This window comes from Nerophis ophidion, linkage group LG23 (assembly GCF_033978795.1).
Source record: "Nerophis ophidion isolate RoL-2023_Sa linkage group LG23, RoL_Noph_v1.0, whole genome shotgun sequence".
NCBI lineage: Eukaryota > Metazoa > Chordata > Actinopteri > Syngnathiformes > Syngnathidae > Nerophis > Nerophis ophidion.
The window spans coordinates 1,336,858-1,362,737 of NC_084633.1; the positions used below are offsets into that span (position 1 = coordinate 1,336,858).

The window sequence follows — 25,880 nt, forward strand, 5'->3', positions numbered from 1 at the left end:
GTCAGACCATGCAGTAAAGTGCCTCCCTTTTAGCCAGTGGGAGAACTTTTCACAAATGGCCCAGTTTAAAGCGAAAAATTCCAGCCAGTGAGCTGGATAGTTCAGCTGGGCTCTTGACAGCGTTTTACTAGCAAATGCGACTGGCCTTGAAACTTCTTCGCCAGCACTAAGCTGGGACAAAACAGCTCCGATGCCATCAAACGAAGCATCCACAGCAAGAATAAAAGGCTTTCCGAAGTCAGGATGACCGTGTTACCCCTTGGGGACAGGTCACATTTCAAAGTTTCAAAGGCTTTCTGACACTCGGTTGTCCAGTCCTCTGCTGACAGCTTGACACAACTCGACCGCTTCAATTTAGATTTCATTCCTCGCCTGGCCTTACCAATTGCCTTCTGACCCGAGATGAGCTTAAATAAGGGTCTACCCTTAATGGAGCAATCCTCAATAAAATGTTGATAATACAACACTATCCCCAAGAAAGATCGAATCTTCTTTTGAGAGGGAGTTACACCATCACTATCCATCAAGTCAGATGCCTGCACTCTGCAAATGGCTTCAACCTTTCCAGGGTCTGTTTGGACTCCTGACTCAGATATAACATGGCCAAGAAATCTCACTGATCTCCTGAGAAAGTGGCACTTCTTTGGTGCTAACTTGAGGTTGTGGTCCTTCAAGCGGGAGAAAACCATCTCCAACCGCTCAAGCGTTATCTCTTCTGTTGGACCAAAGACCATGAGATCGTCAAGGTAGCACAAGAGGCTAGTGAAATTCTCATTCCCGAAAATAGAGAGCATCATCCTCATAAATGTAGCTGGGCTGTTCGAGAGACCCTGTGGCATTCGGTTGTACTCATGAAGACCAAAGAGGGAGAAAAAGGCGGTGTACTTCTTGTGTCCTTCAAACAGAGGTACATTATAGAATCCTGACGTGAGGTCCATGGTGGAGAAAAAGACACTTCCTCCAAGTGCGGCGAGAGCATCAGCCTGATGAGGCAGTGGGTGTGCGTCTCTCACTGTCCTCGCATTGAGCCATCTGAAATCAGTGCAGATGCGCAAATTTCCAGCTTTCTTCCAAACAAGAACCAAAGGTGATGCATATTCACTTGTGGATTTCCGGATTATGCCCTTTTCTTCCATCTCACTGAGAGCGGTTTTTAGCTTCTCATAGTAATTTGGTGGCACCCTGCGATAGGGCAGGCGGAAAGGCCTCTCATACACCAGATGTATCTTGTGCACAAAGTCAGATGCTTCCCCACAGTCCATCTTGTTGCGCGAAAAGATTGTCTCATGTCTCTCGATGAGCCGGAACAGCCTGTCTCTCCAAAGGTCGGAGACAGCGCAAGCATCCAGATCCAGATCTTGCAGACCAAGCCTGTGCAGCGCTGCCTTGATGTCCTCTTTAGACTTTACCTCTGTAGCAGCAGACACAACTTGGGAGTGAACTTGGATGTGGTCAGGCTGAGACAAATCTTCAACAGCAACACAGGAAAACACATCTGCTAGCTTTGAGTTTTTCTTAAGCATCACAGGCTCACTGGTGGGGTTGATGATTTTCATAGGCAGACATCGATCACCCCACATTGGTGAAATCACCCTACCAACCTTGATCTACACCGTGACTGGGTCGGTTCGATCATCACTGTGCTGCCAACTGACAAAGGTGCTGAGGCAGGAAGCTTACCCCAAACAAGGTGTTCACTCATCGGCTGGAGCATGACACATTGCTGAAGCTTCAGCGTGCCAACCTTGTCAGGCACAGTTTCACCCCTCCATTTCTCTGTGTTAGAAAGGAGAGAGAAGAACCGGTGGCAATCTTCATCAATGACGCTACTAGGCTCTGACATGAGTCGCCAGTAGCTCTCAGTCCCTCTCATCAGTTGAAGAATCTTTTTTATGACATTACTGCCCAGCATCATGTCGTCTGTCTGTCCAGGCACAACAAACATGGGAACAGCCAACTTGCATTCATACACCACCACTTCCACATCATAAACAGCTGAAGGGGTCACTTGATGGCCACCACATCCAATAATGACAACACCATCAGTTGAGTGTCGCTTCATGTTTGGAATGTGCTCCAACCACCGCGCTACAACACGCTCACTTAATGTGGAACCTGTAGACCCACTATCAATCATCGCTGTCAGGGGAATACCACCTGATGTGACAGTAGTATAGAACAAGCTATCAGACTTCTGAATTCTGTGTGTGCCTTGGAAAACAACTGTTCTATCTGGGGGTATGTCGGAACTGAGTGACTCAAACATAGACTCTAAATCATCAGAAAAACTACTGGGAGGATCATTAACGGGATCTACACCGACCTCCCCCTGGTGCAAATCAATCAGTTTTCCGACTGTGCAGCTGGCGCGAACCTCGCCTGAGCAGGACAATCGCGCATGGCGTGGTCAGGTGAATAGCACTGAAAACAGAGTCTATCCCTACGGCAGTGAAAAAGTGCAGAGTGAGCCATGTCACCACAAAGAGCACAAGGCGAGTTATCCAGACCCATAATTCTGGAGAACCGTGTCTTTGGTGGTCTGGCCACAGGGGTACGGGCTTGAGCAGACCGCTCCAGCAAAATCTTTTCTAACATGGCTATGACACGTTCAAAGGCATTCTGGTCTGTACCCTTAGCCATGTTAGCCTCTTTAGTGTCAGAACGACCAACTGCAGTGTGAAGCATATCAACATTGTTCAAATACACACATTCATTGGGCTTCCTACTCATCTCAGCAGCATTCATTGAGCACAACTCTGTGTGATATTCATCCAGCACAGCCTGGACTTCCACAGCCGACCACTTGTCAATCGTCTTTGACCTGAATGTCATGGAAAGATCTCTGGAGGGGCAATTCTTTATAAACATTCGTGTCACCTCAATGGCGGAGCAGTCCAAATTCTTGCCTTGTTCCTTGAGGCGGTCAGCTGCAATGTCAGCAGCTTGGTTGAGTCTCAGCCAGTAGTCGTACGCACCTTCATTTGCCTTCGGCAACGTTGTGTAGAAGTCTGCCAGGGGAAGAGGTGAGCAGGGCACAGCAGCAAAATGCTTACGAAGAAGGCTATAGATCGCATCTGGATTTTTTGTAACATCAATGCCACTATTCCTCATGCCAAATTTCACAATGTCTCTTGCTCTGCCTCTGAGGTGGACAAGCATTTCTTCTGCCTGATTCTCCATGTTGATGTCAGACCTCCTTATGTAGTTCCTCATCAGGTCCTCCCATTCGTGCACATCCACCGCGTCCGTGTCATCTCCCCTAAAGGACGGAGGTTCTTTCACCTTCCTGTGTGATACTTGACGCACTTGTGAGGAGTCTTGACCTTGTGTTAGTGTGTTAATGGGCGTGTCACAAACACCTGAGGCACTAGGTGTCGGCATAGTATGAGCTGGCCCTAGATGTGTAACTATACTGTCAGCTAGCTGCTGGTCAACGTGCCTTATAATGTCACTCATCTGGCTGACTACATCGTGTGACTGTAAAGTGGGATCTGCTGTTGGCGTAGCAGTAACCTGTGTGTTCAATGTAGTATTCATGTGGTGGCTCTGAGAAGGAACCCTGTCTCCACTATCCGATTGAGCCTCTACTGGAACCTGTCTACCCCCCGCCACATGAGCTACATCCCCTTGAACAGGACTGTCAAACTGCAACACCAATGGGATCCCTCTACCTCTGCCAACACTTCTATGTAAGGGTGTACTAGTGTCAAACATTAAATAGCTCATTTTGAAATATCAAAATAAAATAGCATAAAACTCACAATATGGATACCAAAAAAAAAACACAGATAAAACACTCAAATCGGACACCGTGCACACAGCTTGAACCCTGTCCACCTGATGGCGTAATGAAGAAGCTGTCCAGAAAGATGGATCCGGTCCGATGTGAAGAGCTAAATTCGACGGGTCACGGCACCAATGTGACGGTCCACAACTGTATGTGGCAAAATGCAGCTCCACACTGCTGTCGCTTCAACATATCACTGGCACCAGGTGGATTATGAATTTCTTTAATTACAGTGTCCTGTAAAACAGTGCAAATTGTGAGATTGTGAGTCCACTTGGGTCACGGGATTCTCAGTTTGGAGGCGTCACAGTTCTGATGTTTGACATAACAAACCATAGTTTCATTGTACAAAAAACATGTTACATTTGGGTGTGATCGTATAGTGTTTATACCAAGTCTTTATACTAATTATCATATTAATTTCTTCAATGGTTTCACATGTACTGACAATGGTGTGCTCAAATTAACAATAATCCTTTCTTTTTATTTGCAAAATACACAGTAAATTTACAGAAACTACATTTTACAGGATGTCCCTAAACACACCTCGCATCCAATATGGCTGCTTCAAACCATGCGGTTGATAAACCAGGCTGCGGCCTAGCCATGCTAGCATTAGCATCATAACAATAAGTGAGGACAAAAATGTGAACAGCCAAACAAACAGAGTGGCATGAAATATAATATTACCTGTAAAACAGTGCAAATTGTGAGATTGTGAGTCCACTTGGGTCACGGGATTCTCTAAATAACACATCAATAATCACCAATTAGTTTACACAGTAAAAGTGTGTTATTGTCTTTAAAATATCACTCCAGGATACAGTTTTGGTCAATACCAATTAGCAAAACTTTTTATGTGTCTGTTACAAAGTCGTAATCAAAATATAAACAGTCAATATTCACTAATTAGTAATCAATCCTGGACAATACAAAAACGTGTCTCACCAGTTTGGAGGCGTCACAGTTCTGAGCACTTCCCACAGGTGACCGTACATACCACTTCTCGCCAGCAACAGGCGCTGTTGCAACACTTCATTCATAATTCAATCAAGCATAAGGATATTCTGTTTTCTACACCGCTACATATATATATATATATATATATATATGTATATATATATATATATATATATATATATATATATATATATATATATATATATATATATATATATATATATATGAAATATGTACATATTTAAAATAAATACATAAAACTCCTCTCTACTCATCGTTGTATTTGAAAGTGCAATGCTTTGCAGCCAGTAGCACATCCTTTAAAGGAGCATAGGTATGGGCAGCATCTGTGAAATTTAATTTGCAGGAAAGGAGTTAGTTCAGGGTTGGATTGTCCATCCTCGTTCTATTCTCTGTCACTATCTTTTTCTGAGCATTACTACTTGCCGTAGTTTTGAAGCAATGCATGAAGTGATTCCGGATGTTGTGTGTCAGTGAATTAACGTGCTGGCTGAAATAAACACACACTGAGAAATAGCTCTGTGCCTGCTTACTTTGTGGGTTATAGATAAACCTATGGATAACAGAGACATAGATAGATAGCTAGTACTTTATTGATTCCTTCAGGAGAGTTCCCTCAGGAAAATTAAAATATATAATAGCCTCCTTCTTGTTGTGTGTGCACTTGTGCACTCTTCAAAAGCCGTAGATGTTATAACGTGACTGGGCCGGCACGCTGTTTATATGGAGGAAAAGTGTACGTGACGACAGGCTGTCCTTACTCAGGTCCGGCTAAAAAACGGGAGAAATTCGGGAGAATGGTTGTACGGGAGATTTTTGGGAGGGGCCCTGAAATTCGGGAGTCTCCCGAAAAATTCGGGAGGGTTGCCAAGTATACTTTAAATTACTAGACCAAAGGAGATTTTTATTTTCTTCCTTCAGGACAATTGTTATATGCAACAATTTAGCATTTCTCCATCTGCCGTATGCACTTTTACTACCATGGTCACTTTGTTCCTCATCCTTAAGCCATCGACATGCCGCGGACTAAAGATGGAACCTAACTTTTGGCTGCGATTTGGCACCTTTACATTGTATGTTTATTAATGTGCATTGTCCTGTGTAACCAAGATGTAACAAATATAGCAAATGGCGACTTCGTATAAGGATTTTTATAATACATCTATGATCAAGCTTATTGGTGTGTCTGCTGGGACTGCCGAAAGTTAAGTATGAGAAAATACGGTCGGTTATAAATTATTTAATGTCTCTGTGCGGCCCGGTAGCAAATGTTTCAGGGACCGGTGCCTTGTCCCCGGACCGGTGGTTGGGGATCACTTGCGTATGGGACTACTTTGGCAGACTCACAGATATTAGTTACGAATCTCCTGGATTGTGATGTTTTTGTGTAGATACAAGATATTGTGGCTTTTGCCCCGCATGTTTAAAGGATGACGAGGACGTGGTCGACCAACCATCACTTCATTTAAAGGAACAATCAAGCCAAATCAACATTTACAACTTTATTAAAGCACACAACAGGGGCTTTAAGTCTTGCCCTCCTTTTCCATTTCAATCACAAGACAGAACACATTCAATGACTCTCAAACTGTCGGAAAATACAACTTTAAGGCAAACATTTGCAACGGTTATTTAAAGGGGAACTGCCCTTTTTTTGGGGGGGGGGGGGGGGGGGATTTTTGCCTATGATCCATTCATCAATGAGAGCCAACAAGACAAACATTTTTTTTTTCAGTCAAATTTGTAAACATTGGCTCGTTCTAGGTGGCTAGCAATGCAGCTAATGGGAGCAATCAATTCTACCTCTAATTAGCTTTATAAATGCATTACAAAAACGTCAATACTTCATTTACATTCTGTAACCTGTATAATACCCAAACTGTAGCGACGTTGTTATTAAAAGAGCGAACATTGAGTAACTGTTTTTCTAGCGTTGTAACACATCTGTAGCCGTTAAAGCTGGCTACAGAAAGAGATAAGCTAACTTCAACGTCGGCACAAAACTCCTTTGGGTTTATGATGCACAACACTGCAGTAAGACACCAATCTGTACTGACTGAAAACATGAACAGTTTCTGTAAAGTATTATCCCACATTTCATGTGTTGTTTGTACACAGCTAGCCAGAACGCGTATGTAGTTGTAATAGCACGCATGACGTGTAGTGTGTCTCATGAATGACAGAGTGACTCACTCAATGGACAGTTGTTTGTTTGGTCCAGCTGACCGGGAACGTTTTCCCCCCGATTTATTTTGGTAAGCATTCCACGTCGAAATAATTTGGCTACAAATTCCACATTTACAGCTTTCAGTCTCTTGGCTTCTGTCTGCTCCAACGTCTCACCCTTCTTTTGTGCTCGTTTCTATAACAAGCAGTTCATCTTCAGTATATTCAGCTTCAAAAAGATAAGGTTGTGAATCCTCATTTGTCCAAAAATAGTCGTCTTTGTTGTCTGTTACCAAATTTGCCATGATTAAAACACACTCGTGTTTCATTCCGGAGGTAGGAACACACATTTGGTGCCATTAGTTGGAAGTGAGCTGCTATGGAAACAGAAATAAATGCGCTAAAGAAATCAGTCAATGATTACAATGACCAAAATACTGTAAATATTGTACATATTACATATTGTTATGAAAGTGTATGTTACTACATTATATACAGTATATACTTGCATTGTGTATATAAAATGTTGATAGAGGGTTTTTTGAAGTTGTTTTAGAGGGCTTTGAAGGCTACAACGGTGACCCCCATTAGCCACATCTTCCAACCGATCTTTATCTTTAAAAAAAAAAAAAAAAGACATCTGTGTTCTTGTCTCTTATAATGATTGTGAACGATAGGCAACATTCCAAAAAAAGTGCAGTTCCCCTTTGAATTCACATTTCCTCCACACCATTGTTAAACAAAATGTCCATCCACGCGAGTGGAGTTTACATAAAAACTGTTATGCAGATTTAGTCCAGGACAGGAAAAAAAACGACCACAGATGACTGGCCCAGAACACCTCTGTTCATCAATATAGTGACACGTATATTAGATGGGCCATGATATACAGTACAGGCCAAAAGTTTTGAAAAACCTTCCCATTCAATGGGTTTTCTATATTTTCATGATTATTGTAGATTGTCACTGAAGGCATCAAAACTATGAATGAACACATGTGGGGTTATGTACTTAACAAAAAAAGGTGAGATAACTGAAAATATGTTTTATATTCTAGTTTCTTCAAAATAGCCACCCTTTGCTCTGATTACTTTTTCACACACTCTTGGCATTCTCTCGATGAGCTTCAAGAAGTAGTCACCTGAAATGGTTTTCACTTCACAGGTGTCATAGTTTTGATGCCTTCATTGACAATCTAAAATGTAAATAGTCATGAAAATAAAGAAAAGGCATAGAAATGAGAAGGTGTGTCCAAAATGTTGGCCTGTACAGTATATACTATCTTTAGAAACATTGCATGAGAGTCATCTCATAAATGAAAACCTGCAATCCATCATGAGAGTCTCTAGGGCACAGAATTTTACCCCAACAATTTATGAAGCTGTAGCCAAGTATCGAGCTTGGACAAAAATTCAGGGAAAGAGATCTAAAATAAATAAATATTCAATATAGGTTTTTGAAAAGGTGCAATTTTTTTTTAGCATTTTGTCATTAAAATGTTTCCTACTATCCAAAAGTAGAGACGGATTAGCCTTTTGACACACACGCAAGAATCCAATGAATTAACCCTAAAAAGGACATTTTGAAAGCTGGTACTGTTTCTCTTCACTCTGCGTTATTTACTTTGTCTCATCTTGTCTTAACTGTCTTGGAACCCTTTTTTGCATTGCTCTCAAAAATCTAAACAATAAAATTGACCAACTGGTCTCGAAACAAAATTGACAAGGTTTCTTGGACGAGAGGTTCGGATTCGGGTGAACCTGTATGTTCTGACGAAACATTTGCTGCCAGATATACCTGGAGAAGAAGAGGCAAATATAATCATTTAGTCAGTATTTGAGTCTATATTGAGCAGGTTTGAGAGGTATGCGTAAACTGGCACAGCTACGCATAAATGGCTGTGAGAAGGAGGCAATGTCTTATTGCTATTTGACTTTATTGAATGGTCTCTTGGGAGAAGTGGAGGGTCGTGTGCCTGGCGATTCTTCCAGTCGAGGACGACAAACACATCTGTCTATGCTATATGGAGTAAGCGTTGCCCATGGGTCTCTAAATCAAATCGTCACCCCAGGAATCAGAATCGGATAAAATCGTTTTGTGCCCAAAGATTCACACCCCTAATAAACAGGGTCGTCTTAAGGGTAGTTTCTCTGCACTCTTTCCTCCTTTTTATTTAGCGCACATTGCCAGAACACAAATATAAGTGTGTAATAGGGTTATACGATATACCGGGACTCGTATAATACCGGCGGTACTAACAAATAATATTCAATCGATCAATCAATCAATGTTTACTTATATAGCCCTAAATCACTAGTGTCTCAAAGGGCTGCACAAACCAGTACGACATCCTCGGTAGGCCCACATAAGGGCAAGGAAAACTCACACCCAGTGGGACGTCGGTGACAATGATGACCCAGTGGGACGTCGGTGATAATGATGACTATGAGAACCTTGGAAAGGAGGAAAGCAATGGATGTCGAGCGGGTCTAACATGATACTGTGAAAGTTCAATCCATAATGGTTCCACACAGTCGCGAGAGTCCAGTCCAAAGCGGATCTGACACAGCAGCGAGAGTCCCGTTCACAGCGGAGCCAGCAGGAAAACATCCCAAGCGGAGACGGATCAGCAGCGCAGAGATGTCCCCAGCCGATACATAGGCAAGCAGTACATGGCCACCGGATCGGACCGGACCCCCTCCACAAGGGAGAGTGGGACATAGGAGAAAAAGAAAAGAAACGGCAGATCAACTGGTCTAAAAAGGGAGTCTATTTAAAGGCTACAGTATACAAATGAGTTTGAAGGTGAGACTTAAATGCTTCTACTGAGGTGGCATCTCGAACTGTTACCGGGAGGGCATTCCAGAGTACTGGAGCCCGAAATGAGAACGCTCTATAGCCCGCAGACTTTTTTTGGGCTTTGGGAATCACTAATAAGCCGGAGTCCTTTGAACGAAGATTTCTTGCCGGGACATATGGTACAATACAATCGGCAAGATAGGCTGGAGCTAGACCGTGTAGTATTTTATACGTAAGTAGTAAAACCTTAAAGTCACTTCTTAAGTGCACAGGAAGCCAGTGCAGGTGAGCCAGTATAGCCGTAATGTGATCAAACTTTCTTGTTCTTGTCAAAAGTCTAGCAGCCGCATTTTGTACCAACTGTAATCTTTTAATGCTAGACATGTGGAGACCCGAAAATAATACGTTACAGTAGTCGAGGCGAGACGTAACAAACGCATGGATAATGATCTCAGCGTCTTTAGTGGACAGAATGGAGCGAATTTTAGCGATATTACGGAGATGAAAGAATTCGGTACTATACCGCCTCTAAAAAGTACTGGCATTGTTTAACGATAAGTATTTTTTCGCATCACAAAATCTTTTTTTTATTTTTTTTTATGTATAATATGCTTATAAACTAAGGAAATACGTCCCTGGACACTTGAAGACTTAAATGATGACCATTGTATGATCCTGTAACTACTTGGTATCGGATCAATACCCAAATTCGTGGCATCATCCAAGTAAAGCATCCAAACATTAGAAGAATAAGTGTTTGTTACAATTTAACAAAAGTGTCGATAGAACATGTTAAAAGAGAAAGTAAGCAGGTATTAACAGTGAATGAACAAGTAGATTAATAATCAATTTTTACAGCTTGTCCTTTATAATTTGGACTAAATAAGAGACACAATTTGTTACTGCATATGTCTGCAGACAATTTGGGAGCCTTTGTATGCTTCCTTACTACTAAAAGAAAAAAGGTCTTTTATGTTCACTACTTTATTAAAGGACAAAATTGCAATATGAAACATGTTTAATGTACTGTACGATTTTTGGGGCAAAATAAAACCAATAATGCCATTTTTTGTGGTCCCCTTTATTTAGAAAAGTATCAAAGTATCGAAATACATTTTGGTACTTATACAGGTACCAAAACATTGGTATCGGGACGACCCGAGTGTGTGCAGTTTAGGATATGCAAATATTGATACTATGAGGCAAACACAATTTACAAACAAACTCAAAAAGAGATTTTGAGTTTGGAGGTTGACGCATATGACTTAACTTAACTGCAGATTGTAAATGTTTTTGCTAACAAAGACCAATTTTCTGCTCAGAGCTGGATCCCCAACATCATCAAGAAGCGAGTGTGCACCGCTTTTGTTGAAGACTCGTCCAGGTAAATATCTGAAAATATCAATGCAAAAACAACTTTCATCACACGTTGCAACTACAGTATCTAGTGATCATTTGTCTTTGACTAAGTATTTGTTCTTGTTAAATGATCCGGTCTGGGATTATCAAAGGTTCGGACCTTGTTTCTGAATAAGCAACCATTATTGTGATCGTCAATACTACTTGTTACTACCTACGCCAGAAGGTTATGTAATCGTTGCAGTTGGTTTGTCTGTCAGTCAGTTAGTTAGTCAATAACTCAAAAGGTTATGGGCAGATTTTCATAAAACATTCTGGAAGTGTCCAGAATGGGATAAGAAACAACTAATATTTGTAGAGATTTGGGGTCTGATCCGCATACTTGCCAACCTTGAGACCTCCGATTTTGGGAGGTGGGGGGTGGGGGTGGAGGGGGTGGTCAGGGGTGGGACGGAGGCGCGGTTGGGGAGGGGGCGTGGTTAAGAGGGGAGGAGTATAATTCACCAACTCTAGTATTTCATATATATTTCATATATACCTGTATGTATGTATATATATATATATATATATATATATATATATATATATATGTAACTATATATAAATATATATATATGTATGAAATACTTGACTTTCAGTGAATTTTAGCTATATATATTGATTTTATTATATATATAAATGAAAGAAATAGTTGAATTTCCGACGGCACCTATCAAATACACAGTAATAAAAACACAGTTGTTCTGCTAACTGTACTGTGCTTGCTGGTTACAAAAAAACAACAACAACAACACTTACCTTTCACTATTTGAGTAACCTTTGTTCTTCCATTTGCGTATTGGCGAGCGATCTCCGAATCCGGGAACATATATCACGGATTTGTTGTAGACATCCGCATAGGAGAACGGGATGTTGCTTCCAACTATCAGCAGAGCCGTCTTTGTCTCAGCATAAGTTACACCATCGGGTCTATATTTTGCAAGGTGGCCCATAATACTGGGTTGTGAACAATGCTGCGCTGCGGACGATTTGTGCTTCGCTGACCGTTCATGGCCGAGTATATCTGTTCGGCTGCCGTGTTCAATGGAGAAGTCTGTTCTACAAAATTTACAGGCAACATACTCCTTCCCCTTCGAACTCTCCTGGATAAACTGAAATTCTTGTTTCCAATCGTTCTGGAACTTGCAAGCGTATTTCTTCATTTTGCTCGTCGATGGTGTAATATATTGGGTTGGAGTCAATAACCAGGCGATGTGATGAAGTTACGTCTCTTTACTGTGGGCTTCAGAACAGACTCCCTAATGCATGTTCCTTGACTGCACTTAAATGTAGAATATATTTACATTCTATTCTATTCCATGTACAGTAGATGGCAGTATTTTCCTGTTTAAGAGGGTCACAACATTGCTGAGTCAGGTTCTCATGGAGCTGGAGGAGCCCTGGCCTCCAGCTCAGCCTGAATTTCGGGAGATTTTCGGGAGAAAATTTGTTCCGGGAGGTTTTTGGGAGAGGCGTTGAATTTTGTGAGTCTGCCGGAAAATCCGGGAGGGCTGGCAAGTACGCTGATCCGGATAAATTCCATTCCATTACCTTACGTTTACGCTACAACAATAGTTTTTTGTTGGGATGTTCATAATCTTACATTGTTATCATTGATAGGTCCAGTAGTAATGTGTGTGCTTGTTTACTTTCTGTGATTTCTTCTGGGGGATACAATATAATACATTACTTTAATTTTGTTTTCAGGTAAAAAACAACAACCTCATTTTCAAGGTGTGGTGGTAATAAAAATGCCGTGGCATCGTGCCACGCCACATTCAGTTCCCAGCAGGCGCAAGACATTGAAACTTTGTTGAGAACTTGTTGAATTCGGTCCTGACGTTGAGCAAATCAAACATAATTTTGGGACAACATGCCTTTTTGACAACTTTTAATCAATGTCTGGTCCTGACGTTGATTTGACCATTGAATTTTGGTCATTTTCCAACCAATATTTTACAACACACATACGTTGAAACAACATGCTTTTTGATCACGTTTACTCAATGTCAGATTGTGACGTTGATTTGACCATTGAAATTGGTAATTTCCCAACCAGCAACATGGATCCAAAGTTCTCAATTTTCAAATACAAGCATTTTGCAACATTGTTTTAAGGTCAGTTTTAAAGGACATGTATGTATAGAATAGAATAGAAAGTACTTTATTGATCCCTGGGGGAAATTCAGCACCATAGTTCCCTCACAATAGACAATGATAATAATATCAATCAATCAATCAATGTTTACTTATATAGCCCTAAATCACTAGTGTCTCAAAGGGCTGCACAAACCACCACGACATCCTCGGTAGGCCCACATAAGGGCAAGGAAAACTCACACCCAGTGGGACATCGGTGACAATAATGACCCAGTGGGACGTCGGTGACAATGATGACTATGAGAACCTTAGAGAGGAGGAAAGCAATGGATGTCGAGCGGGTCTAGCATGATACTGTGAAAGTTCAATCCACAATGGATCCAACACAGTCGCGAGAGTCCAGTCCAAAGCGGATCCAACACAGCAGCGAGAGTCCCGTTCACAGCGGAGCCAGCAGGAAACCATCCCAAGCGGAGGCGGATCAGCATCGCAGAGATGTCCCCAGCCGATACACAGGCAAGACGTACATGGCCACCGGATCGGACCGGACCCCCTCCACAAGGGAGAGTGGGACATAGAAGAAAAAGAAAAGAAACGGCAGATCAACTGGTCTAAAAAGGGAGTCTATTTAAAGGCTAGAGTATACAAATGAGTTTTAAGGTGAGACTTAAATGCTTCTACTGAGGTGGCATCTCGAACTGTTACCGGGAGGGCATTCCAGAGTACTGGAGCCCGAACGGAAAACGCTCTATAGCCCGCAGACTTTTTTTGGGCTTTGGGAATCACTAACAAGCCGGAGTCCTTTGAACGCAGATTTCTTGCCGGGACATATGGTACAATACAATCGGCAAGATAGGATGGAGCTAGACCGTGTAGTATTTTATACGTAAGTAGTAAAACCTTAAAGTCACATCTTAAGTGCACAGGAAGCCAGTGCAGGTGAGCCAGTACAGGCGTAATGTGATCAAACTTTCTTGTTCTTGTCAAAAGTCTAGCAGCCGCATTTTGTACCAACTGTAATCTTTTAATGCTAGACATGGGGAGACCCGAAAATAATACGTTACAGTAGTCGAGGCGAGACGTAACAAACGCATGGATAATGATCTCAGCGTCTTTAGTGGACAGAATGGAGCGAATTTTAGCGATATTACGGAGATGAAAGAAGGCCGTTTTAGTAACGCTTTTAATGTGTGCTTTAAAGGAGAGAGTTGGGTCGAAGATAATACCCAGATTCTTTACCGTGTCGCCTTGTTTAATTGTTTGGTTGTCAAATGTTAGAGTTGTATTATTAAATAGAGTTCGGTGTCTAGCAGGACCGATAATCAGCATTTCCGTTTTTTTGGCGTTGAGTTGCAAAAAGTTAGCGGACATCCATTGTTTAATTTCATTAAGACACGCCTCCAACTGACTACAATCCGGCGTGTTGGTCAGCTTTAGGGGCATGTAGAGTTGGGTGTCATCAGCATAACAGTGAAAGCTAATACCGTATTTGCGTATGATGTCACCTAGCGGCAGCATGTAGATGCTGAAGAGTGCAGGGCCAAGGACCGAACCCTGGGGAACTCCACACGTTACCTTAACGTAGTCCGAGGTCACATTGTTATGGGAGACACACTGCATCCTATCAGTAAGATAAGAGTTAAACCAAGACAGGGCTAAGTCTGACATACCAATTCGTGTTTTGATACGTTCTAATAAAATATTATGATCGACGGTATCGAAAGCAGCGCTAAGATCGAGGAGCAGCAACATAGATGACGCATCAGAATCCATCGTTAGCAATAGATCATTAGTCATTTTTGCGAGGGCTGTCTCCGTGGAGTGATTTGCCCTGAAACCGGATTGAAAGGTTTCACATAGATTGTTAGACGCTAAGTGTTCATTTAACTGCTCCGCAACAATTTTTTCGAGGATTTTTGAAATAAAGGGAAGGTGAGACACCGGTCGGTAGTTTACCATGAGGTCAGGATCGAGGTTAGGTCTTTTAAGAAGAGGATGAATAACCGCTTTTTTGAATGCTAGGGGAACAGTGCCCGAGGAGAGTGATAAGTTTATAATATTTAGCACTGATGGACCTAATAATACAAAGAGCTCCTTGATCAGTTTCCCAGGAAGAGGGTCAAGTAAACATGTTGTCTGTTTTATTCCATTTACACGTTGTAACAATTCCTCTAATGTTATTTCCTCAAAACGAGAGAAACTATTTTGGAGGGCAGTATCCGCCGTGTATACCATCGTATCAGTGTTAATAGAACCCCGTTGTAGCTGGGACGCATTGTCTTTAATCTCCTTTCTAATGACTTCAATTTTCTTACTAAAGAATTGCATAAAGTCATCAGCTGAGTGGGTTGAGCTACTGGAAGGGGTCCCTTGTTGGGTTAGCGATGCTACCGTACTAAACAAAAATTTAGGATCGTTTTTATTACGGTGGATGAGATTTGAGTAATATTTAGCTTTAGCTAAGGTAAGCATGCGTTTATAAGTTATTAAACCATCACTCCATGCTTGATGGTGCACCTCAAGTTTAGTCGTGCGCCATTTGCGTTCCAGCTTTCTACATAATAATTTCTGAGCTCTAGTTTCTTCTGTAAACCACGGGGTGCGCTTTTTTGGAGCCTTTTTTAACTTTAGCGGTGCTATGTTATCAATGGTTTCGCGCAGGGCGTCGTTAAAGTTGTTAGTGAGGTTATCAATAGAGCCCACATACTTTGGGAATGGTGCCATTACCGAGGGCAGTAGGTCAGCAAGAGTTGTCGTTGTGGCAGCATTAATGTTGCGGCTGCTATAGCAGTTATTATTATTATTAGTTTGACGAACATGCGTCTGAACCTCGAATTTTATAAGGTAATGATCGGACAATACTTTAGTATACGGGAGTATCGTAACTTTGGAAACGGTGATGCCCCTGACAAGCACTAGGTCTATCGTATTACCGTTGCGATGCGTGGGTTCATTTATTATTTGTGTGAGACCACAGCTATCAATTACAGTCTGGAGCGCTACGCACGGTGGGTCCGATGGGGTATTCATATGGATATTAAAGTCCCCCATTATGATTATATTATCGGCGTGTGTCACTAGATCAGCAACGAACTCTGAGAATTCATTGATAAAGTCCGAATAGGGCCCTGGGGGGCGGTAGATAACAGCCAGGTGTAGAGGCAGCGGTGTGACAGACCTCATAGTAAGCACCTCAAACGATTTATATTTATTATTTATGTTAGGACTAAGGTTAAAGTTTTCGTTGTATATTAGTGCGACCCCCCCACCCCTTTTAAGCGGACGGGCAATATGCGCATGTGTAAAGTTAGGAGGACATGCCTCATTTAGCGCAAAAAAGTCGTTTGGTTTAAGCCAGGTTTCGCTGAGACCGATGACGTTAAGATTGTTGTCTCTGATAATATCATTAACTAATAACGTTTTGGGAGACAATGATCTTATGTTTAAAAAGCCTATATTATAGGTAGTGGGCTGTTTCAGGGAATTTTTGATCAAATTATCCGTAGTAGCAATATTAATAATGTTGTGTTTATTATGCCCAGTGCATTCAATATAATTACGACCATATCTAGGAATAGATACGACAGGAATTTTCCGATTGTTTGATTGTCTCTTTGATAAACTGCACGCATCATGGTTAGCCACCTCAGTAACGGGGATTTCCCGATTGTTTGTTTGTTGCTTTGATAAACTGCACGCATCATGGTTAGCCACCTCAGTAACGGGGATTTTCTGATTGTTTGATTGTTGCTTTGATAAACTGCACGCATCATGGTTAGCCACCTCAGTAACGGGGGATTTTCCGATTGTTTGTTTGTTGCTTTGATAAACTGCACGCATCATAGTTAGCCACCTCAGTAAAACACATGTCCAACTCTGAAACACTCAAAGCAGAAAAAACTCGTTCTAATTTAACTGACTCCTTACCCAGACCAGTAGTCTCGCATTTTCCATCTAAATCCGTCTTCGGTATGGAGGGAAGTGGTGTTCTGTGGTGATTAGCCTTCTGCTTTGTTTTTAGCCCCGCTCGACATCCGCGTTTCCGATCACACCGCTGGCGTCTGCTCCGTAGACGGCCCCCGCTGCTACTAGACTCCCCTGCTTCACAGGCCGCTGGATGTAGCCGCCGACGTATTCCCATGCTAGTTAGCATGTTTAGCACGCACGCGTCTATCAGTCCAAAACGGCCCGATGTGTCCACATCCAGAAGTGTCTGGCGGTCGTACGTGATCACGGAGTGACCACGATGTGAGCCAGCCATAAAGTTTGTAGAATTGTCCGGTATTTCTGCCAAATGTTCCATCTTTAGCAGGAGCTCCGCAATGTTGCAGCCCGTCCGGGCGCCGCCATCTTGGAATTTTAATAAATAATGATAATAAATAATATAATATTATATATATAATGTATGATATATGAATAGTATAAATATATTCTACATATATTCTACCTTTAAGATAAATAATCAACGTTGTATCAATGTCTTGTGCCTCAGCTCTAAATATCAGTTAAGGGCCTCCTTGACTACAAATTATTGGTCTTGGCCGAGAAAAAATGTTTTTGTTTGATACATTTTTCACAAATATGCCCGATTGTAGCTGAGATAGGCACCAGCGCCCCCCAAGACCCCAAAGGGAATAAGCGGTAGAAAATGGATGGATGGATGTTGTATGTTTGCCTAAAATCCTATTCTGGGTATTACCACGACCAGCAGATAAAAGTCAAAAAAATTCAGTGATCTTGACAGATTTTAAGTAAAAAGTATTGATATCACTCAATCAAAGTGTATTTATATAGCCCTTAATCACAAGTGTCTCAAAGGGCTTCACAAGCCACAACAACATCCTTGGCTGAGATCCCACATCAGGGCAAGAAAAAACGCAACCCAATGTGTTAAGGCGAAGACGGGGGAAGGAGACGGCACAACAACGGAAGTGCAAACTCAATATTTATTGAGTGATTTATGATTACATAGGGTGTGTATGCTACTATGTGTTTGAATGTGAACTATGTGCTGGAATTAACATATGAAGATACCGTAAAGAATGTTGTCATGCGTGTTGAATGGTGGAATACATATCCAGAGGGAGAAGGCAAAGAAGTCCGGTGTCCAGGCGTGGTCGTGTTGTAGGAGAGAGCGTCCAAAGTCCAGGCAATGTGTCGGGGAATCAGGAAGGCAATCAGGGTTCCGGGGAGTATGGCAGCGGGAATGGAGGCAGGGACTGTGGGATGAAGGAGAGACGAAGGAGATCAAAAACAAGGTAGGAGGAAAACAAGCACAGGAAAGGATCACTGGTGGAGAGTCAGATACGAAAGGCTTACTGCAAGCAAAAAGCAACGTTCCGACGACGAGGAGTCAGCGGCGAGGCTCTTTATGCTGTCGTCCAAAATCAGTGCCAGGTGTCTTGATTGATGAGTCTCTCCTGCTGTGTGTGGGAGCGTTGTTTGGGTGCGTGTCTGGACGCGCTCAGAGTGAAACTGTTGAGTGCTACCGCAGAAGATGGAAAAACGGAACGTGCGTGTGTCATAACACAATGGGATACAATGAGAAACCTTGGAGGAGACCGCAGATGTGGGGATGCCCCCCCAACCCCCTTCCCTCTCTGGACGACCGGTGCAATGGACGTTGAGTGGAACTAGTTAATAGTGTGAGAGTCCAGTCCATAGTGAATCTAACATATTAGTATGAGAGTTCAGTCCATAGTGGGGGGCAGCAGGGGATCACTTTGAGTGGAGACATGTCAGCAGCGCAGAGACGTCCCTAACTGATGCACAGATAAGTGGTCCACCCCAGGTCTCGACTTTGAACAGCTAGTGCATCATCTGTGGTCAACATAATAACCTCTCCACGGAGGTGAGGAGGGCAGAGCAGAAAAGAGACGGCAGATCAACTGGTCTAAAAGGAGGGCTCTATTTAAAGGCTACCGTATGCAAATTAGTTTTAAGATGGGACTTAAATACTTCTACTGAGGTAGCATCTCTAACTGTTACCGGGAGGGCATTCCAGACCGGGAGGGCATTCCAGAGTACTGGAGCCCGAATAGAAAACGCTCTATAGCCCGCAGACTTTTTTGGGCTCTGGGAATCACTAATAAGCCGGAGTTCTTTGAACGCAGATTTCTTGCCGGGACATATGGTACAATACAATCAGCAAGATAGGATAGAGCTAGACCGTGTAATATTTTATACGTAAGTAGGGATGATGTTCGAAATCGGTGCTCCCGGTTGTTCGATAAGAAAAGAACCGATTCCATGGACTCGAATCCCTTTTTGAGAACCGGTTCCTGTTATCGAGGCCACTATAGCAGTGTTTTTCAACCACTGTGCCGCGGCACACTACTGTGCCGTGAGTTACAGTCAGGTGTGCCGTGGGAGATTATCTAATTTCACTGATGTGGGTTAAAAATAATTGTTTGCAAACCAGTAATTCTAGTCTGCAGATGATGTGTTGTTGTTGAGTGTTGGTGTGGTCTAGAGCTCGGCAGAGTAACCGTGTAATACGCTTCCATCTCAGTAGGTTGCAGCAGGTAGCTAATTGCTTTGTAGACGTGGGAAACAGCGGGAGGCAGCGTGCAGGTAAAAAGGTGTCTATTGCTTAAACCAAAAATATTCAAAAAGCGAGTGCCCTTAAGAAAAGGCATTGAAGCTTAGGGAAGGCTATGCAGAACGAAACAAAAAAAGAACTGGCTACAAAGTAAAAAAAACTGAATGCTGGAAGACAGCAAAGACTAACTGTGGAGCAAAGACTTACTGCAGCGCAAAGATGGCCTCCACAATGTACATCCGAACATGACATGACTATCAACAATGTCCCCACAAAGAAGGATATAAACAACATAAATATTCTTGATTGCCAAGACAAAGTAGATGCGGGAAATATCGGTCAAAGGAAGACATGAAACTGCTACAGGAAAATACCAAAAAAAGACAAAAAGCCAGCAAAATAGGAGCGCAAGACAACAGGAAAACAGCAAAAAAGTCAAAATAGGTCAGGGTGTGATGTGACAGGTGGTGACAGTACACCTACTTTGAGACAAGATCTATAGTGATACATAATTGGTTATGCTTTAAAGTCATATCCAACAATTGCGACAACAATTTTTTACTGTCAACTGAGTTTTGTTTTTTAATGATTTCTGCTGGTGGTGTGCCTCTGTATTTTTTCAACGCAAAAAATGTGCCTCGGCTCAAAAAAGGTTGAAAAACCCTGCACTATAGTAAAGAAAAATAGTTGGTTATTTATTCGAATCCTTAGGGACGAATCCCTTCCCACGTACAGGAAATGCCCTGTGGAACCTGCAATGTTATGCCCATTTGATTGTAGACTCTTACTGACACCTTGTGGCGATATGAAAATACTACGCGTCATTAGTCTGGGCACTTCCGGGTAGAGACAATTGAGAAGTAGACAAGTTGTGTTAACTCTTACAAGCCTTGGAAAAGATAAGTCTGTAAGTAAACTGTTTAACTTGTTTATGTAACTCAATATTAAGGTGTAAACTGTTTAAATTTGATACTAAGATGTTTATTGAAAAACGATTTTTATGCACTATTTCAATGGATGTTTTGAGGACTTAAGATGGCTGCCAGTCATATATATCCACCATCGAAATAGTTTCAACACTCAGAAGTATTTGTTTGATGATAGTAATGTATATTTGTGTGAAGCTAATATTTACATATTATGTATTACATTTCAGTGTGTTAATTGAATCACATAGCTTATACATTTGTTATTGTGTGTATTTCAGTTTAAAAAAAAGTGCAAGATAAAAGTAAAGATAGGAAAAGACAAAGCAAGATCAACAACAATAAAGAGCCTAAATGGATTAATCTGCTTTGGATTGTTTGTTAGCTGTCTGCCATGCTGTATAACCTCAACACGTATAGTGAGGGCAGAACAGGCATTATGCAATTATTGCCAGGCTTCGCTCTCATGTAAGGTGAAATAATTGTTGATTGATGACAGTGGTGTTCTTAGTGTCATAGTGTGTGTAGTTGGTATGTTCCAATAGCAGCAGAAGCTCACTTTTAGGAGAGCGGTATTATTTTCAGTTTTGTGCCCAAAGGACTGGTTTTATTTAACACTATATTATTATTTTTACACCTAAAGTGATCACAGACACAGGTTGTTTTTGTGTTACTGTATATATTTTTTTTTCTGAAAAATCCCACTTAATATACTTTGGGTAACAACAGTCATATATTTTTTTAGATGGGTAACAGTCAATATTTATTTAACTTTTTTCTTATAAAATAAAAGTGAGCTTTTGTTAAAACAAATATTGTGTTTTTCTTCATATACAACAACCTATCTGGATTCGATAAGAGAATCGATAAGGAATCGGTTCGATGAGAGTATTTGATAATGGGCTCAAACTCGATAATTTCTTATCAAACATCATCCCTATACGTAAGTAGTAAAACCTTTAAAGTCACATCTTAAGTGCACAGGAAGCCAGTGCAGGTGAGCCAGTATAGGCGCAATATGATCAAACTTTCTTGTTCTTGTCAAAAGTCTAGCAGCCGCATTTCGTACCAACTGTAATCTTTTAATGCTAGACATAGGGAGGCCCAAAAATAACACGTTACAGTAATCAAGACGAGACGTAACAAACATCAGTATCGTTAGTGGTGGCCCTGTATTTACTTTACAAAGTTTGCCTCATCGCCCACCCAGAGAAAAACTCAAAGATGTATGAAACATACTTTTTAGTTGATGAACGATCCTATCTTATAGGGTTTACACTTCATTAGCGTTTTTACCTAACAATGAAGAGACAAGGTTGGCAATGGAACAGAGACATTCAAAATCGTGGGATGACAATCCTTGTGTGTGTGTTTTGTCAGTGATGGAGAGCTGTGTCTTTGTGGTGGCGTGCGGAACTTGCATAACACTTTCCCTGAGGAGAAAGAAGAGACCGAGGAGTCCCCGGATGCTGTCCACCTGTGGGACAGTAGCAAGCACACCACAGAGTGTCCCACCGATGCCTTCGGAGAGCTCGAGTTTGCTGGCGCCAGTTGCAGGCACAGTTATGTGAGTCCTTAGCACACTCTCACACAAGCATGCGGCTCTGCAGTCACATTTCAAGGAGCAAGAAGCAGGACTTTAAACCACGCCCACATGGCAAGCCCAACCTTGACACAGCAACTCGATCGGCTATTGTTTGCCAGCAAGCTGGTTCTCAAAGCATGTTTGCAATGGCTGTTGCATGTGTCTACACACTTATGGTTAGAGTATCTACAGTATGAACACTTTCAAGGAAAGTTACTAAGTCAGCATTCTATTGTTTGTAGTTTTACATTTGGGGATTAACATTTTATTCCGAAATGTACAGTTGTGGTCAACAGTTTATATGCACTTGTAAAGAACATATTTTCATGATTGTCTTGAGTTTCCAATAATTTCTACAGTAATGTGACAGAGTGATTGGAGCACATACATGTTGGTCACTAAAAACATTCATGAAGTTTGGTTCTTTAATGAATTTATTATGGGTCTACTGAAAATGTGACCAAATCTGCTGTTTCAAAAGTATACATACAGCAATGTTAATATTGAGTTACATGTCCCCCTCCCACTGCAATAAGGCACTTTTGGTAGCCACTCACAAGTTTATGGTTGAATTTTTAACCAATCCTCTTGACAAAATGCAGTTCAGCTGAATGTGTTGGTTTTCTGAGATTGACTTGTTTCTTCGTGTCCACACGTTTAAATCAGGATTTTGGGAAGGCCATTCTATTGTTCCTGGGATTAAAGGCCTCACTTTTTGTCCTCCAAACATATTGCTGTGTATTGTGGCCAAATGGCTCAATTTTTGTTTCAACTAACATCTCATGGACAAAGATAAGACCTTCTGGAGGAAAGTTCTGTGGTCAGATGAAACTATAATTGAGCTGTTTGGCCATAATACCCAGCAACATATTTGGAGGATAAAAGGTGAGGCCTTTAATCCCAGGAACACCAGCCCTACCGTCAAGCATGGTGGTAGTAGTATTATGCTCCGGGCTTGTTTTAATGCCAATGGAACTGGTGCTTTACAGAGAGAAAATGGGACAATGAAAAAGGAGGATTACCTCCAAATTCTTCAGGACAACCTAAAATCATTAGCCTGGAAGTTGGGTCTTGGATGCAGTTGGATGTTTCAACAGGACAATGAACCCAAACACACGTCAAAAGTGGTAAAGGAATGGCTAAATCAGGCTAGAATTAAGGTTTTAGAATGGCCTTCCCAAAGTCCTGACTTAAATGTGTGGAGAATGCTGAAGAAACAAGTCCAGGTCAGAAAACCAACAAATGTAGCTGAACTGCACCAATTTTGTCAAGAGGAGTGGTCAAAAATTCAACCAGAAGCTTGCCAGAAGCTTGTGGATGGCTACCGAAAGCGACTTATTGCAGTGAAACTTGCCAAGGGACATGTAACCAAATATTAACATTGCTGTATGTATACTTTTGACCCAGCAGATTTGGTCACAGTTTCAGTAGACCCATAATAAATGAATAAAAGAACCAGAATTCATGAATGTTTTTTTGTGACCAACAAGTATGTGCTCCAATCACTCTATCACAAAAAAATAAGAGTTGTAGAAATGATTGGAAACTCAAAACAGCCAGGACATTATGTTCTTTACAAGTGTATGTAAACTTTTGACCACGACTGTATCTATTCACACCTGAGGACAATACATTAGCCTCCGGTGCAAACTTTAACTTCTGGTTATTGTAGAACACTGACTAAGCTGTAGTGGTACGCAGGTTCCATTTGGGGTATCCCACACTTTTGTGTGCAATTAATTTTATTTTATTCATTATTTAAGTACAGTGTTTTTATTTCTTATATTCAAACACGGTGTTACTGTTCAAACTGTGTGTAATGTTACAATGGCCAAAAATATAAAATAAACTTGTCAAATAAAACTTCTGCCACGTTTTTAATGAATACTTAGGCATACTACGCTTCTGTATTTTAATGTTGGTCATTATGGTGGTATTTGGAGAGCCAAGTCTTTTCTGAGGTGGTACGTAGTGAAAACATTTTGAGAACCACCGTTGCAGAAGGCTGAAATTGTGCAAGTATAATAAGGGTGTAACCATACGGCATTATCACATTTCAGTACTTACCTTGGTTTTAAGGTCATGGTTGGAGTCATTTTGGGTAGACAAAGGGAACAAAATAAAAAACTGCTTTTCTTTTGTGTAAACGGCTTCAAGGCCTTTTACTTCTGCCACAAAGTTATGCAATAGTTGCTGTTGGTTTCACAGTTAGTTGAATAGTTAGAAACATAACTCAACATTTTTTTTGCGGATTTTCATGAGACTTTCAGGAAATGTCCGAAATGGGTTAAGAAACAACTGATTACATTTGCGTTACCTTACGTTAACATTTCTGTGTGTTTGTGTTAGAGTTGTTCGATATGGTCTAGGTCTAAGTCTATACCGGTACTAAAATTAACGTGGTACTAATAAATGAAAAACTTCTGAAAAATACCAGTACTTTTTTTTTCCCCCTCCGGATATGACGGTGCTGGTAGAACGAGCAGAAGCGCATGCTAGGCAATGCACACGCACGGAGTACTTTCAAGCAGACACAGTGTGGAAACAGAAAAGGGAAAATGGACGCATTTTGGCTTAAAAACTTACAAAAAAGATAAAGCTGTAAACACTGAAGCGCCGCTCTACAAGAAGTACTTTAAAACATAGCTAGCTAGCGGATAACGTCCGTCCGCAGTCAGCAGTGTTTTAGCTATTTCTAAATCACTAATCCTTGCCTCCATGGCGACAAATAAAGTGTGCTTCTTACAAGTATCATCCCTGCAGGACGGGGAATAGCTAAACATGCTTGACTACACACCGTAGGAAGATACAAGAGCTAACAGCTAATAGCAAGCTAGCGCTCTTCAATGTAAACAAATGCCATGGGTGGATCTACACAGACATCGACTGTAAGGATACCAAGTACAAGAGCCGTATACAGTCGATACAACAAGGATAGTTTGTATTATCACAAAATGTTTTTCATTTTTTATTGTTTATAAGGTCAGACAATATGTCCCTGGACACATGAGAACTTTAATTATGACCAATGTATGATCCTGTAACTACTTATTATTAGATTTATACCAGAATTTGTAGTATCACCCAAAACTTATCCAATTAATAGAAGAATAAGTCCATCCATCTATTTATTACCGCTTGTCTCGTTCGGGGTCGCGGGGGGTGCTAGAGCCTCTCTCAGCTGCATTTGAGCGGAAGGCGGGGTACACCCTGGACAAGTCGCCACCTCATGGCAGGGCCAACACAGATAGACAGACAATAATCACACTCACATTCACACACTAGGGACAATTTAGTGTTTCCAGTCAACCTATGCCCAGGTGTAAGTTTTTGGTGATAATTACATTTTAACGGAAGTGTAGATATGACATGTTAAAACAGAAAGTAAGCAGATATTAACAGTAAATTAACAAGTAAATAAATGATAAATGGGTTGTACTTGTATAGCGCTTTTCTACCTTCAAGGTACTCAAAGCGCTTTGACACTATTTCCACATTTACCCATTCACACATACATTCACACACTGATGGAGGGAGTTGCCATGCAAGGCGCTAACCAGCACCCATCAGGAGCAAGGGTGAAGTGTCTTACTCAGG

At 41.4% G+C, this 25,880-nt stretch overlaps 1 protein-coding gene across 1 annotated transcript in view; it reads left to right on the forward strand.

Moving 5' to 3' along the window:
• Positions 1 to 25,880, forward strand: part of LOC133541481 (transient receptor potential cation channel subfamily M member 5-like) — a 106,869-nt gene that overhangs the window by 10,038 nt on the left and 70,951 nt on the right. The window contains exons 2-3 of the mRNA XM_061884921.1: positions 11,056 to 11,117; positions 22,079 to 22,265. Of these exons, the coding sequence (XP_061740905.1) occupies positions 11,056 to 11,117; positions 22,079 to 22,265 (249 nt within the window). The remainder of the gene's footprint in view (positions 1 to 11,055; positions 11,118 to 22,078; positions 22,266 to 25,880) is intronic.